Below are 17,010 nucleotides of genomic sequence, written 5' to 3' on the forward strand. Positions count from 1 at the left end.
GTCTAGAAGATAAAGACTCTTTTAAAATAAACATAATACCATTAAACTGAAAAAAAAAAAAAACCACAAAAAAACAGTGAATCCTTAATGTGTCCTCACATGTCTGAAGGAACAGGGGCTCTTTCTGGGGTCTCTTTTATAAGGACACTAATTCTATTATGAGGGCTCCACCCTCATGACCTAATCACCTCCCTAAGGCCTCACTTCTTTATAACATCATATTGGGGATTAGGTTTCAACAATGAATTTTGAGGGCAAGGGACACAAACATTCATTCTATAGCATTGATGATGTTTGCTTGAAATAAAGGTTATTCATTGGATTGATATAAAGTAGTAAAATTTAATGCACACACAAAATAAGTGTGTTCATTGTGGTATGACTTAAGGGATGGGATCAAGGATCAGTATTTGTTGGAGCATAAATACATTACTTTGTAATCTTAGAAGTATGCATTATTATTTCTAAATTCAGGACTTTCCATTATTACAGCATTTTTTCCAAGAATGAAAAATGGCATATGAAGCTAGTTGCTTTTATCTTTCTTCCAGATTGCTCTAAATGTTGCAGGAAAAGGTGATAGTTTGGCATCATGGGATGGTATTTTAGACTTGCCAGAACAGAATGCTATTCACAAAGATTGTCTTGAGTTTATTGGTAAGTTTAATAATTGTTTTCAAACAGTGAAAATTTTGAAAATACTATTTTGAGGTAGAGGAGTAACTCTGTTAGAATCATCTTGTTATAATTGGGGTATGTTGTGTTTGTGAAGGATTGCTAAATAGAACGTCTTTTGAAAGTCTCATGAAATAATGTCTAGTATTTTTAAGAAAGAGAGTTCAATTTCCAGAGTTTTTAAAAAATAGTTCTTCAGGTACCTTTACAGTTTTAAAACTGGGTTTTTTTGTGTGTTTGTGTAAAGATCTGTATAATTGTCTATAGTCTCCACGTTAAAGGGGTCTGCATTCCACAAGTTTATCTATACATCATAGGTAATGATCTGCTGTGAAAAAACACGTAAGTCATGGGTGAAAGGTTTCTAATCACTCCACAAGGTCTTTTTCATGAGTAAATGAATTTAGTTTATATTTTAAATTTATCTACAGTTTTTGGTGTCTTTCTGTTACTTTTTTTCATCACATTTTAGTTAAGCTTTGATTAAATAGGCTTTGGAGTACTAACCACAACAGAAACATTGCTAGTGTGTGCAAAGGAAAGGGAATTTGGTGGTAGAGAATGGATGACCTTCCATGACAAAGTTATAGAGGCAGCTGCCCGTTATGGGGTAGATGCTAATCTGTTGCTTAGAAAAAACCTTTTTGCTTTCCTGGAATATGGGTTAAGCCTGTCTTTCTTATCTCTCTACTTCAGATTATTTATTCTTATGTTCAACATATACATAGGTCAAGTATTATTGAGTTAGTAAATACTGAATAGCTAGTAAATACTGGATAAATATAAGTAAACATGTACTTTCATGTAGTTTTATTTTGTCCTTGTCACACGCTAGGTATACTAAGATAGTATCGTATGTTTGTAAACAAGTGTTATGTGCAGTAATGGAGTCTCTGACAGGACCTTCTTAACTTATTTTTGACACTTATTTTCTAGAACAGCTTTCAGTGCCAGAAGAGAAGGCAACAGAATTACTTTTGGATATTGAATCTGTAATTACCTTTTACTGTAAATCACGTAACATTAAATACAGCACGTCTCTTAGCTGGATACATCTGCTGAAACCATTGGTGCATCTTCAACTGCCTCGCAGTGATTTATACAACTGCTTTTATGCTATCATGAATAAGTACATTCCCAGGTAAAATGTGATTTAGTTATCCTAGTTTTAAAAATGAATAAAAGTCTAGTTTGCTTTGAATTAAAGTTGTAAGATTTACTTTGGTGGTAAAGAGGTTCAAATAATTTTTAGGGTTGTTTTGAGTCTTAATGGTTATTAGACTTTATTTTTGTGGTTATAGACATTTTTAAAATTTATGAATTTTAAGAATTTATGCTTGTAGAGTTTATGCCAATTTTTTGGTAATATCCCTATTTTAATTTCTTTCCTTATAAAATAAAAATAACATTATAATGGCAATATGGAAAGCAAAAATTTTGGAGTGCTTCCTTAAGTGAGGTGCTGCCTTTACAGCTTAGAATGTAATCTTAGATAAGCAGGTATTAAACAAGTGGTTAGAAGTATGCTGAGTGTTAGGAAGATGAAATATAGAATGCTATGGGAATTTTTTTTCCAGTGGGAGGGGCAGAGGGAGAGGGAGAGAGAGAATCTCCACACTGGGCGTGGAGCCTGACACAGGGCTTGATCTCGACAACCCTGAGAACATGACAGGAGACGAAATCAAGAGTTGGACATTTAACCGACTTAACCACCACCCAGGTGCCTCTAGAATGCTATGGGAATATTTAATGGGAGTGACCTAATTTGCCCTGGAGGTCAGAGATGGCCTTCTTGGGCAAGTGACACTTAGGCTGTAGTTGTTTAGATGGTTGTAGTAGTGTTGGTGTGGGGGGCAGGTAGGGAGGGTGGGGAGGGAATACAGGGGCTGCACTCATGAGGCCAGAAAGAATTCTTGTAGTTCCTAGTGCTATGGCTCAGGTAGTCAGGAATTCACAGCCAAAAGGAACTTTTGATCAGTGGTTTGGCTGCACAGTGAACCTTGGATGCACATTGGAATCATTGAAGGGGCTCTGAAAAATCCTGATGTTTGTTTTTTGTACCTGATTATCAAATCTCTGAGGAGGGCACCCAAGCATCATTGTTTTCTCAGCGCTTCTCAATTGACTGCAAAATGTAACCAAAGTAGAGATCTACCATTCTGGAGCTTGGTAGTTAAATAACTACTATTTTTTATTGCTTTCTGTGATATGCATTATACTAAATGCAAGTGCTTTGTGTGTTTTCTCATTTAAACAATGGCCACTAAAGGGTAGGTATCCCTGATTTACAACTACAAAAACTGAGGCAAAGAAAGAGATTAAAGACCTACACAGGATTACACTTCTGGTATATGTTTGAGTCAAGATTTGAACCTAAATTTGGATGGACTCCTGTGCTTTAACTAACACAGTTATTCACCCTGATTGCTTGTTAGAATCAACTGAAGAATTTTTTCTTTAATAGTTTAATATATTACATACATATAAAATGCATCTGTTTAGTGTGTACAATACATTGGTTTTTAGTATAATCACAGAGTTGTGCCACCCTAACCACAATCATTTTTAGAACATTTTCATCACTCCAGGAAGGAACCTCATTCCTTTTAGTAGTCAGCTCTCCATTTTCTTCCAATACTCTTATCTGTAGGCAACCACCAATCTTTCTGTCTTTGTGGATTTATACCTATACCACATTTTACCACATGTACCACATTTTATTTAGTTATTTTGTTTATTTACATACTTTATTTACAACAGCGAATGGACATTTGGATTCTTTTTACTTTTTGGCTCTTATGAATATGCTGCTGTGAATATTTGTGTACAGGTTTTTGTGTGGACACATAATTCATTTCTCTAGGGTATGTACTGAGAAGTGGAATTGCTGAATTATATGGTGATTTTATGTTTTACCTTTTGAGGAATTGCCAGCCTTTTCCACAACTGTATCATTTTACATTCCCATCAGTAGTGAATGAAGATCCCAGTTTTTCCTCATCCCTGTCAACATGTAAAAAAAAAATTATTGTACCTAAACTAATGAGTGCGAATTGGTATCTCTTTATGGTTTTGCTTTGCATTCCCCTGATAGTCAATGATGTTAAGCACCTTTCATGCGCTTATTGGCAGTTTGTATATCTTCTTTGGGGAAATGTCTGTTTAGCCAAAGAACTTTGAAAACATGTGGGTCCTTGAAGTTTTAACTGTGAGCAGACGAAATAGAGCCCAGGCATGTTTTTTAAAAACTCCCCAGGTGTTCTAATGTACAGCAGGGTAGAGAACCTCTGTGCTACCTTGAAGCCATAGTCCTTCATGTAAGTAAAATAGTCCCAGAGATGCCAAGAGACAGGCCTACTACAGTCATGGTAGAGCTGAGCCTGGAATTCATATTTGTGAGTCATGCTAAGTCTCTCAATTGCTTATATTTTAGCTTATATTTTACCACCATTCAGTGTAACAAAGCTAGTGATAGCAAGGGACATGATGTTCCAACTTTTTCTCTAGGGGATATTGGTGGTGATAGGTAGTAATATTGGGGGAGATGGATTTACATTGAACCATGTAATACACTGTCTTGTTAGGTTCCTCCAGTTACTTTCTGTTGAGTTTCAACTGTAATATAGCACTCCAGCTAGGGTTAGCATTAATGCCCCTGGATAGAACACAGCCCCACAAAATGCTGCAGGAAGAACTCCACTGTAATATATCTTCTTATTACAGATTCAGTCTAACTTGTGTAGAATCCTGTCAAGCACAGTGCTTTGCAGTAACAATACACAGCTATTAAATGAATAGATGCTGTTGCAATGGCTGCAGTAACAATACACAGCTATTAAATGAATAGATGCTGTTGCAATGGCTGCCTCCCTGAGAGGTCCTACTAGAGGCACAAACTGGCAGTTGTTTCTACATTTTTATGTCCTTACACAACTGTTTCTGTGTTTTGCCTTAGCAGTCAATTGCCTTGCATTTATAGAATGGGGAGAGTATTCAGACAAAGGAGGGGGAAATCTTGCCAGTTTGAATTCAGTTCTGTCTCTGGTCATCTGAATTAACAACCTAGGGCTTTCTCTAACAAAACTTCTCTGTCATTTACAGTATCAAAAAATGATAGATAGAAGTTCATTCCAAATCCTGGCATTCTTCTCAGATCTTGGTTTTATTGAAATTATTTTTCAATATTCCCACTTAAATAGCATTTGACAGCATTCTTTATCAGAATGCTTTTATGTCAAAACTGTGATCTTCATTTCATTAGCTTTTTCACATGATGGCATTTACTTTATTTCAATTTTTTTACAATTCAGGTTTTTTTTTTAGAGACTGTACCCATACCAAAATGCCACTTGCTGAGATACCAAATTATGTATAGTGAAGAGTAGTATGGCATGGTAGTTTAACGCAGTTTCTGTGTTGTCTTAGCTGACTTCTTAACTATGTGACCTTGGGTAAGCTCCTTACCCACAACTAAGCCTCAGTTTTCTCATCTGTAAAATGAGGGAAAAACTTGTAACTATTTCATAGGGTTGCTTTGTAAGGATAAAATCAGATAACTTTGTAGAATGCCTGTTACAGTGTCTGGCACATGGTATTTTCTCAATAAATACTGACTTTTATTGAGATGGCCTGTAGTTTGAGTTGCTTACATTTTTATTGATTGATTAGGAAGGGAAGAAGGAAAGAAGTAGTACACTTACTCCGTTAAGTGTTTTGTACCTCTTGGAGTTCATTATGATCACTAGTACCCAGGCCACTTCAACAACTTCTAATGCTCTGGTCCAGTATTTTGTTTATCTGTGGCCATTTCCCACTTTTGCCTTTGTTAAAGGCCATCCCTACATTGAGTATGTTAACTGTGGAGCTAACCTGAAGCCTTTATAGGAGTTTCCTCTTACTTGGTAGGGAAGAAGAGGGCTGGACTAATTTGGAACTCTACAGATATCCTTTTGGGATCCAGAACTTATCGGAATAACTTAAATGGTCCTGCTGTTTTCAGTGGTCCCTGCAGTTCTTCCATTTGAGTGCTACCTGGGCTTACCTGGAGAGAGTCTCCCTTGAGTTGGCTGTAGACCTGCTGTTTCTACAAATTTTCTGTCAAGTCAAGTGTATTAGGTGTTCTGAACCTGATTGTATCAGATAGACTTGTTATGAATGCTGTGGTGGTCAGCTGTTTTGGGGGTGAGGGGAGGAGGTGGGTATTGCAGGAGGACTGGTTACTAATATGACATTTCTGATCCATTAATCTGAACATCTTGCTTCTCTTCTCTTTTAGGGATTGTTCTCTGAAGGGAAGACCATTTCATCTTTTCCGATTACTCATCCAGTACCATGAGCCTGAACTTTGTTCTTTTCTTGATACAAAGAAAATTACTCCAGACTCCTATGCACTCAACTGGGTAATAAAGTGAAAGTAGGAACACTTAATGAAAAATAGCTTTCTATTAAACTATAGTTAGGTTTTTTTCTTTTCCCAAGGAGGAGAAAGAAAAGTACTAAATTACAGACCTTTACTACTTAAACCAAAGGAGTAAATTTTTGGCACTTCAAAAATTTCTTTTTTAGCTCTTAACTGTGTTCAGAGTGTTTAAAATGAAGTTTAACCTTTTGTTGTTTTATATACATCTCACATATATTACATATGTATCTGCTATATACAGTGTGAGTAGATGAATACCATACGTGCAAATATATGCATGGAATATATGTAAATATGTGATATGTATCAGTTTACTTTAAAACTTTGATTAAATTTTTGATGCTCTGTATAAGAATTGATATCTAATCATAAGAAAAATGTCTTAAGATTATCAAATGATCAGTATAAAAATATAAAGTACGTCTCAGCTCTGTTATTCTTTATTTTATTTTCAGTGGGAAGTTTTTTAATTCTAGGTCAGTGGTTTACAGACCTTTTGGCGTCAGGACCGCTTATACTCAATATCTATTGAGGATCCATAGTTTATATATGGATTATGTTGGTTAGAAATTAAAACTAAGAAATTTAAAATATTAATTCATTTAGAAATAGTGGTAAATCTATTATATATTAACATAAATGGCCTGTTTTTCTAATGCTAAATAACTGTATTTTCCAAAAGAAAATTAGTGAGAATGGTGGCATTATTTATATTTTTGTGAATCTCAGTATCTGGCTAGATCACAGGTAGGTAGATTCTTATATCTGCTTCTTTATTCATTCTGGGATTATACTACAGTTCGTGTAACCTCTGGAAGAGTATTGTTATTTGTGAGAGAATGAGTATGAAAAAGGCAATTAAAGTTTATGATTATTATGAAAATAGTTTTGACCTCATGGACTCCCCTGTAAATATTTTTGGGGACTTCTAGGACTCCTTAGACTATGCTTTGTGAAACTCTCTTCTAGATTAACTTGATCATTTTTCTAAAACAGTGATTGGGTGCTAGAAGAATGTATATTCAAAAATTAAACATATTCCTTGATCATGTCTTAACCTAACTTTTCTTCAGAAAGGATTTCTTTCTGCCACTTACTGTGTGATTTAAGACACTTAGCCTCTGAGCCTCAATTTCTTTATCTGTAAAATGGGAATAATAATAATACCTCTGAGCCTCAATTTCTTTATCTGTAAAATGGGAATTATAATAATGGGAATTATAATAATAATAATAATAAGTAAATCAAGAAATGGTACTTTGAGAATTCTAACTGGTTTCAATCTAGCATATTAAATCTCAGACTACAGCAGCCCACTCTTTAGTTCTTAGCCAGTCTTGTCGCTTTGGGTTAAAATAATAATACCTGTAAAATTATGATTTCTCTGAGATACATGTATTGCCTTTCAATGTACTTATTTGTGTTGAAGTAAAAAACCATTTCTTTTGAGCATTCTGATATCTGTAACAGAGGTCTCTCCTGTCACTTCTGCCATTTCTGTTGTCAGATCTCTAAATTAGTCCTCAGTGCTGGTAGCAGATTTTTAACGAAGTACTGAAATAGCTGTTCTCTCTTCAGTGTGTGCACCAAATAGTTTGTTTTTGCTACTAGTATCATGTTTATGGAACGGAGTCCTTTTTCTTTTTTTTTTTTAAATCATGAGGTGAAACTGTCAAAACTAATTCCTAAATCTCATTGAGAACCTGTAACTGTGAGCAGTGCAGGGATAGCTGTGGTTTGCCTACATGAGTTTAACAGTAATCATATACTGTGATTCTGTTCGTATTTATATCTTTGGTATTTGTAATAGTAATCTTATTTATAATAGTAATTTTTAAAAGAACAAAAAACATTAGTATCATTATATACTTTGAAAACTTTGAGGTCAAGTATAATGGCAGTTAGCTGGCTGTGGAATATCAGGTCATTTTTCTAGTGCAAATACCACCACTTGCCACCTCCGTGAACTTGGGAAGGTTATTTAATACCAGTCTATTTCCTCACCTATAAACTGGGGATAAAAATAGCAACTTTGAAGACCCGTTATGAGACTATTTAAAATAAGTGATAGCTAATAAAGTATATGTGACAGTAGGTTAGTACTGAAATATGCACTAATGTGTATGTTCCCATTAGCCATTAAAAATGTTTTGAATTTAAACCTCTAGATAGAACTGTTTCTGTATGTAATGAAAATCGAACTTTAAAAATATCACTGAGTTTATGCAATTTAAAACACAGGCTTTAGAGAAACTTAAACAACTCTTTTATTTGAAATAGAAAACCAGAGAGCTCCTGAAACATTGATACAAATTTGTCTCACCTATTTCAAATGATGGACAAGTAAGCTTTGGCAGCAATTCACCATTATATTGTTATTAAAACTTTTCTCTGTGTTCTTAAAACCATGTTTGATCCTTACAGTTACCTTATAAGTTTAGTATAGTAATAATTGTGCTAGTTACCCTTATAGTGGTAGTTATGTTAGTTATTATGCTATGGCAGATAGGTCCTAGTTACTTTAGTTACTCTAGGTTAATTATCTCTCTCTTCCCAACAATGGTAGAAGAAAGGTAGCAGTAGTCCTTTTTTTTTTTTTTTAAAGAAGTAGAAATGGAAGTTTTAGAGGTTAAGTAAAGTGCCTTAATTCACACAGCTAGTAAGTGGCTTCATTGTGCCTTGAATCCACATATTCTATCTTTGCATTATATACAGTAAAATTAAGCTACACATTATGTCTCAGGTGCAGATAATTTGATATAATGTTACTTACACATATGCTTTCATACTTTGAAAAGAACAGGTCATTTCCAGTGGTTTATGTCTCATTTCATTTCCTGATTACAGCTTGGAAGCCTTTTTGCATGTTACTGTTCCATTGAAGTCACTCAGGCAATATGGGATGGATATCTACAACAAGCAGATCCATTTTTTATTTATTTCTTAATGTTAATAATCCTTGTTAATGCAAAGTAAGTATGCTGTTGCTTAGATTTTTCTCCTTTGTATTCTCAAGGTGCTCTGTTAATATTTAACTCAAATTCATTTGTTTTTCTTTTACAGAGAAGTTATTTTAGCACAGGAGACAGACAGCAAAGAAGAAGTTATCCGTAAGCATCACTTACTGTAGAGAAAATATTTCAAATCACTTTATTTTCTAAAACTCAGGTTCATCTTTAATGATTAGTCTACAGAACTCTGAAGTTTCATTCAACTCATACACACTGTAGGTGCAAACCTTAAGGACTATTTTCCTTCAATTTTGCCATCCTCTTTCATTTCTTCCATGTTTTTTCACTCTTTCAGTTCCCTTTCATATACTGGTATTTTGGTTTCATTGTTCATTTTCAGATGCCCTCCTCTCTTTCCCTTCTTCCCCTCTTTCTTTCTTAATTTACCTTTGAGTACTCAGATTTCACAATTATTTCCATTGTGGAAATTTGATTCTTTTTGGTTCTCCCTATTCTAGCACTCACACAGATTAAATTACTTCCTTTCTATGTTGCTGCCACTTTGTACTATTTGTATTACAGTGTTTATCTTCCTACATTATAACAATTTATTATTACACAAGACAGAGTTCCTTAGTCAGGAACTATTTCTTAGTCCTTTGTTATTTCCAGGGGCTGTGGCACTTAGTATGTGTTAAATAACAATACTGCCATCCAGGCTAATGAATTTGATTTGATTACTTGAACCTATCTTTCATTAACAGCAGAATTGCATTAACAGTTTAGCTCTTTTGGGAACTCTGGTTCTCCTCAAACAGTTTTAAAGGCATCACTGTTAAGATTCCATTTATGTAGTTTTTATTATGTTGAAAATACTCTAGCATTGATATGTAAATAATGTTCATGATTGAATTAATCACAATGTTTTAAATATTCTCATATCTATAATCCTTTTTCAGAGTTCTTGGAAAACACTCCATCCAGTTTGAATCTAGAAGATATAGAAGATCTTTTCTCTCTGGCTCAGTATTATTGCAGTAAAACACCAGCGTCTTTTAGGAAGGTAGAAAATGAAATTACCAGCTTCAGTATTTCATACTTAGTACATTGTTTTATTGTTTGTGTTGTGTCCACTTCAGTTAAAATCCTCTAGCTTGTCACTCTTTTCTTTCTTTTTATGTATTGCAGTTTTATGTGATTTTTCACTGTAAATACTCTTCCTACTAGAGGAACAGAAAAATTTAGAAAGATAGTATAACAATATGCTAGCAATTATTTAATTTTTTCTTTGATTATTACTTTTGATCATGAGAAAATTGAGGTAGTTCTTATTAGTGCTTTCTTGACTTAAAAAATTTCCAAAATCTGATGGAGGATGTATATTTATGCCTCCTTTATCTGGAGTTCAGCTTTGTGCAGTTTTAATGATGCAGAGCTGTCTCGTGAACAAAAGGGGTAACTTAGCTGCATAGAGACTTAGAACCTTTCTCAAGTGCTTTTTAAAGTGACGGGACACCCAGTTTAGAAACATGATGGTGTGAGTTCCTAGAAAGTAAAACTCCAAGAAGCAAAAGCTAATAGTGGAGGAGGCACAGAAGTACCATTTATAAAGTAAATGGGTTTGTTTTACTTCAGGTGCCTATGAGAGCATTATTGTCTTTTATTTATTTTTTTAAGGCATTCAGTGATAATGATTACTAGTTGGTGGTCATGTCACTGAAACATCAAGATGAGGTTAAATTATGTTCAGTGTAATGTTTCAGAAAGCAGACAAGAGAAATCTTTTAAAAACATTTCCCCTGAAACTAACTAATTAAAAAAGAGGTTCAATTCTAGGGATAATTTCAGCTGTTTTAATAATTGCCTTATGTAGACCACCTCAGTTCCTAACAATGTCAGACAAGTCAGATGATAGGGTAGTGGTTAGGATGCTGGATGAAAAAGAAGTCTTATTCCTTTTCAGTCTTAAGAGGAACAGCTTTTATTCTTCAGACATAATAAATAATATACACTCGCAATTGCTAGTTAAATCAGGCTGTAGATTAGTGTATTATATAATTTTTGCCTTTTATTATGTTAAAGTATGGAAAGTCATAACCATTTTTTAAAAAATTCAGTGTTTACAGTTCATATTATAGAAAATAGCTGTGTAGAATGTTTTATTTTTTCATATTCTTTTATTTTGTGTGAACTGTGACAGGGACTTTGTATATAGCCTTGTAGCCTTTGCATCAATATTTGAGATGATACGATACTAAGTTTTAAAAGTCACATGACTCAGGAGTGCTAAACGTATTTATTTTACCTTTCATTATGGTTTATTAAGAATATTTTTTGGAAGAAAGATTAATTTTGTTTTTCTTTGTGATATTTTAAACATTTCTCTTCAAACAGGATAATCACCATCTATTTGGTAGTACTCTGTTGGGAATTAAGGATGATGATGCAGATCTGAGTCAGGCTCTTTGTCTGGCCATCTCCGTGTCAGAGATCCTTCAAGCAAATCAGCTTCAAGGGGTAAATAAAGAAAACCCACAGTTTGTCAGAGGAATGCCCCTTTTAAATGCAAGGAACCAGCATTTTCACCCTGTTTGTGGCTTCCCACAAAAATAATTTACTGAAACCATGTCGCTGTTTTGCTTTTTTGAATGATGAATGTGTTTAATCTGTGTGCTCATTTTAAAACTGCCGGCTTGTGTGTTATTTTAGTTGTCAGTTACGATTCTGGGCCATTACTCTTTGGCAATTATAAATTGCCAAATCTTTTTTCATATTTTAACAAAGCAGCTGAGTACTGTATAAAGTACTTAAAAAGGTGAATTTAGCATATAATGGTTAAATTCTTGTAATTATACAGCTAATTGAACTAGATGGTCTAATGCCATAGAGCATATAACAAAGGAAAATTGAGAATATACCATAATTTTCTGACTGCTACTATCTTCATAAAAATCTCATGAGCCAGTTTTTTCAGTATATGTTCTTTATTACTAGTAGTGCAACAGTTAACCATGGGCTGTTTTTGTGTATTTTTGAGATGGAGGGAGGAAGAAGGGACATGGAAGGGCAGGCATTTTATAATACATCTTTTTAAAAACAAACATTTACATGTTTTTCCTATTAGAACTAGTATTTTTGTTTTTAAAGGTTATATTTATTTGAGAGAGAGAGTGAGTGAGTACGAGTGGGGAAGGGACAGAGGGAGAAGCAGATTCCCTGCTGAGCAGGGAGCCTGATGTGGGGCCCAATTCCAGGACCCCAAAATCATGACCTGAGCCAAAGGCAGACGCTTAACTGACTGAGCCATCCAGGTACCCCGTATTAGAACTAGTATTAAAAATAAATGAAAACCTATAATCCAGTTTAAAGATCCTTCTGTGAGTTTCTTCAGGTCATACTGGCATTGCAGCATTGCAGAACTTCCTCTCATCCCCAAGATGTTTAGTTCTTACATGAATTGAATTGCTGCCAACTTGTGGATTTATTTGCAGAAATAGTAATTGTATCTAGATCTTTGTTTATAACTATGTAGTTTTTAAATATATATGTAACATGATACACATTAAAATGTTAAATTCTGATACAGTTTTATAGCTCAAACTGACATTCTTCTGCTACATATTTTAAGACTTCCTAGTCAAGAACAGTATAAAGTGTTTTAACTGCTGAAAATGAATATAGTCATTTAAGATCTTGAGGTTATTCTGTTGCATCGCTTCTAACTGGGTCCTAATTCTGTGAGATCTGTTTGTTTTTTTCTTTTTTTAAACCTGTTTCCTCTCCTTTGGCTAATTGTAACATTATATTGTGTAAAATGTGACCCTCATGGTAAATTTCAGTATGTCAAATGTTGTTTTCCTCCTAGGAAGGAGTCCGGTTCTTTGTCGTGGATTGCCGTCCTGCAGAACAGTATAATGCTGGGCACTTATCAACTGCTTTCCACTTAGATTCAGATCTGGTTAGTATAAATGCTAGTTAAAATTTTTTATGGAGTAAGAGAATAAATAGGTTTTTTATTCTTTAGTTCATGAATAAATATACATGTACCAGATTGGGGACATTTTCTTTCTGCTTGAAGAGGGGTCTCTGCCCTTATAACAAAAGTACTGTTTTCAGGTTTCCTTTTTACCAGGTCACTCTGGGTATGAGAAAGGGTAGATGCAAGCAGTTAACTGTGGCTTGCTGTTGCCTACCATTGTTATGTCAGTAAATTCTGAACTTCTTACTGTGAGTCGTCTGATGTAGCACTTAGCATAGCGCCTTGCATCTAGTAAGTACTCTATAAATATAAGCTCTTACTATAATTGGGTTATTGTTTTAAAACTTTTTATTATAAGCCTTTTTCTCATTATGAATATTTACGCATATAATAAACTAATATTTAATGAGAGTAGTATCTGGCCTATCAGTGCTCACTTGTTAAAATTGCTTTTCAAGGGTCACTTTAATTAAAAGAGTAGATGAAATAAATATTAAATATTGTCAGAAATACTTAAGAGAGAGATAGACATCACTTAAACCATTCTGGGTTATAAGAGCCGCAGGGATGGAGAAGACCGAAAGAGGTGTAACCCTTTTTGCTAACTGTGTGTTCTGCCCTTCTTTCCATCTCATCTGAAAAAGGTGACAATGATGGGTTTAGGTGGTGTTGAAAGGAAACTTAATGGAAAATAGAGGTGGAACAACTCAGACAATTTTGAGTGCTTTAAGTAAGGAAGGTGATCAAGCTTGGTTTGCATCCTGAAAGTGAACCCTGAGCCTTTCTCATCCTTGATTTGTCTAGGAGGAGTTAGGTGGTCCTTCATTTATGCTTTTTTAAAATTTTGCTCAAGTGATACATGAATATTCGATTTTTTTCTTCAAAAACTCAAAAGAATATCTCGAGTTAATTATTACTGGCTTGTTTAATCTTCCAGGCCTTTTAATATGTATTTATATATTTCTTGTTTACACTTATTTCATTTGATGTTTCACTTAACAATTCACTTGCTTTTTCAGCAGACTATTTCTTAGAGATCTTTCCATTTAAGTAAGTTCTTTTAATATCCCCACATTTTAAAGTAAGCTCTATGCCCAACATGGGGATAAAATCATCATGGCATGATCGAGTTACACACAATGACTGAGCCAGACAGGCAATGCCTGTATAGTGAACCACGGTACAAATATACCGTCATTTATTGCCCAGTTGATATGTATTTGGGTTATTTTCAGTTCTCTTGTAGTAAACAATGCTGTAGTTAGATACTTATATATGTTTTGTGAACATATATGTGTGCAAATATTTCTGTAAAATAGGCTTCCAAAAGTAGAACCATTGGTTTGAAGGGTGTAGTAAAATATTAATGCTTTATCATCCTTTAAAGAGACTGAACCAGCTTACACTTTACAGCTGTAGATGAGAATGTTCCATGCTGTTGCATTATAGAACATTACCAATTATATTTTACTTTACAAGAATGGCAGGTAAAAACCAGTGGTAATTATAAGTGATGTTGAGCATCTTTTTATAAGTGTACTGTTTATTTGTATTTTGCTTTACAAATTGCTTTTCTTTGGTTTGTCCATTTTTCTGTTGGATTTTCACTGTGCTTTTTATATAGCCCTATTATAAGAGTTTTAACACATTTTTATGGTTATTGTTACATTTATTTCCTTGAGGAAAAGAGATTAATATTTTTCATCCTCTTGTCTCTAGAACTTAGAGTAGCTGATAAAAATGGTTTCTCCTATTTCTGACTACCTTCTAAGAAATACATCATTCACCATATAAGTGGAAACTAAAAAAATATCTTATTTTAATGTATTGTTTTTAGTTATGGACCCTTCCACTCACTGTTAAACTTTTCTTGTTATCATACCTAATGACACCATAGCTTGTTTAAGAAACAACAAAACCATTTTTTCTTAGAATATTTTCTTTGCATGTTTAGTCTTTCTGTGAATCTTCAACTTTTGTTCTAGTGTATTATAGGTACCTTTATATACATTTCTTTTCTCTTATCCCAGCATTTTTATTTATAAGAGTTTTTATTCCTTTGTTTTTCTGGTAGCTATTTAAAATTTTTTTTTTCTTGGAAGAATATTTCAAATTTGGAAATGTTTGTCCAATACCGTTTTGCCACATTTTTAGTTTTTAAAAAATTGTCTAGATGCTCCAGAATCCATCTGAGTTTGCACAGTCCGTAAAATCTTTGCTGGAAGCACAGAAGCAGTCCATCGAGTCCGGCTCCATCGCTGGTGGGGAGCACCTCTGTTTTATGGGCAGTGGTAGAGAGGAAGAAGACATGTATATGAACATGGTCCTGGCACACTTTTTACAGGTATGCTGACAAATTTTTTCAGTTTTGTTTGGTTATTGCTATTGCTATCACCTTTAAGAAGTTGTTATGGGTAATTTTGTACTGTTCTCTGCATTGTCAAATTTTTACGTAGTTTTTCTTTACAGCTTATAGGTTTTGTGTCTTGCATGTCTTCTTACATGCTTGTGTGATTTATTTTTTGTGTTAAGATGTTGAATCATAGGGGCAGCTGGGTGGCTCAGTGGGTTGAAGCCTCTGCCTTCGGCTCAGGTCAAGATGCCAGGGTCCTGGGATCGAGCCCCACATCGGGTTGCTTCCTCCTCTTTCTCTGACTGCCTCTCTGCCTACTTGTGATTTCTGCCTGTCAAATAAATAAATAAAATCTTAAAAAAAAAAGATCTTGAATCATATGGAATTTATTTTCATATAATAAGTGAAGTAGGAATAAAAAAATGTTTTTTTCCCAGAAAGCTACCCAGTTGTGCTTATCAATTTGAAATACCACCTTTTTAATACACTGAATTCCTCAGTGCATCAGGATCTATTTCTGGATTATTCTGTTGTGCTGTTCTTTATGTCTGTTCATTCTCTAGTATTTGAAACAGTAACTATGTATTTCATTTTAGTATCTTTACTGTGAAACAGAATATATATATATATATATATTTATTACATACAGCCACCTTTCCTTTTTGTGTTCGAACCTTGTCTTCAGCACAGCTAATTTGTATTAGTGATTTTATGTAACCTGTTCCTCTATCTTCTCTACAAAGCTTTACTCAGTGATGGCTCTTTCTTTATAAAAATAGTTGTTTATTAGGTATTCTTTGATAGCTTAGACATTAAAGTCTTCATTTTTTATGACCCTGAACTATGGAATCAGGAAGACCATAGGCTAGTTGCATTAGCCACTCAGTTTGGATCCTGTTCTGTTCATGTTGTATTTTACTGGGAATTTGGTTTGAGAAAATAAGTCTAAAAGAAGGAATCCTCAAAAGACAAAAATCAGCAAAGGAACCACGGTATTTGGGGGAAGGAGATGATAAGATAATTTTATACCTTATTAATGGAGAGATCTTTAGAAATTTACACAAAAACAAAAATAGCAACTCAGACATTTTGCTTACAAGTTTAATTAGCCTATTTTTAAAATATTCTGGTATAAACTGTATATTGTAAGACCTGTCACATGGCAAGAATTTGAAATACTGTGAACTTCCTTTTTATAACTCAAGTTCTTGATGTGGTTTTAGAAATTTTTTCCCTAACTTTTATTATGGAAAATTTCAAGCAAATTCAAAAGTAGGTAGAATTGAACCCTATACACGCTTTATACTGACATACATTTTTACACTTTATTATTAAAAATCTAACTCTTGTTCATGTTTCCTTGATTTTCCCAGGACCCAAGACAAGATGTTGCACTTGGTTAACATTTTTTTTTTTACGATTTTATTTATTTGACAGCACAAGCAGGGGGGAATGTCAGGCAGAGGGAGAGGGAGAAGCAGGTTCCCCACAGAGCAGGGGGAGCCTGATATGGGTCTTAATCCCAGGACCCCAAAATCATGACCCCAAAATCATGCTGGTTTGTTGGAAAAACTGGTTGCTTTATCTTACAGAGAGTTTCCCACATTCAGGTTTTACTGCTGCATTCACATGG

The 17,010-nt window shown here is 34.2% G+C and overlaps 1 protein-coding gene across 4 annotated transcripts in view; it reads left to right on the forward strand.

Annotated features, from left to right (window-relative positions):
* TBC1D23 (TBC1 domain family member 23) overlaps positions 1-17,010 on the forward strand; it is a 57,952-nt gene that overhangs the window by 21,939 nt on the left and 19,003 nt on the right. For 2 of the 4 annotated variants that reach the window (XM_082695892.1, XM_082695893.1), the window contains exons 3-11: positions 552-657; positions 1,612-1,816; positions 5,951-6,074; positions 8,942-9,066; positions 9,158-9,204; positions 10,005-10,108; positions 11,440-11,562; positions 12,911-13,003; positions 15,198-15,368. In XM_082695892.1, the coding sequence (XP_082552018.1) occupies positions 552-657; positions 1,612-1,816; positions 5,951-6,074; positions 8,942-9,066; positions 9,158-9,204; positions 10,005-10,108; positions 11,440-11,562; positions 12,911-13,003; positions 15,198-15,368 (1,098 nt within the window). The remainder of the gene's footprint in view (positions 1-551; positions 658-1,611; positions 1,817-5,950; positions 6,075-8,941; positions 9,067-9,157; positions 9,205-10,004; positions 10,109-11,439; positions 11,563-12,910; positions 13,004-15,197; positions 15,369-17,010) is intronic. The other 2 variants (XM_082695894.1, XM_082695895.1) reach the window with 1 other exon arrangement.

The sequence above is a fragment of the Mustela nivalis genome (genome assembly GCF_964662115.1).
Source record: "Mustela nivalis genome assembly, chromosome: 1".
Lineage (NCBI taxonomy): Eukaryota > Metazoa > Chordata > Mammalia > Carnivora > Mustelidae > Mustela > Mustela nivalis.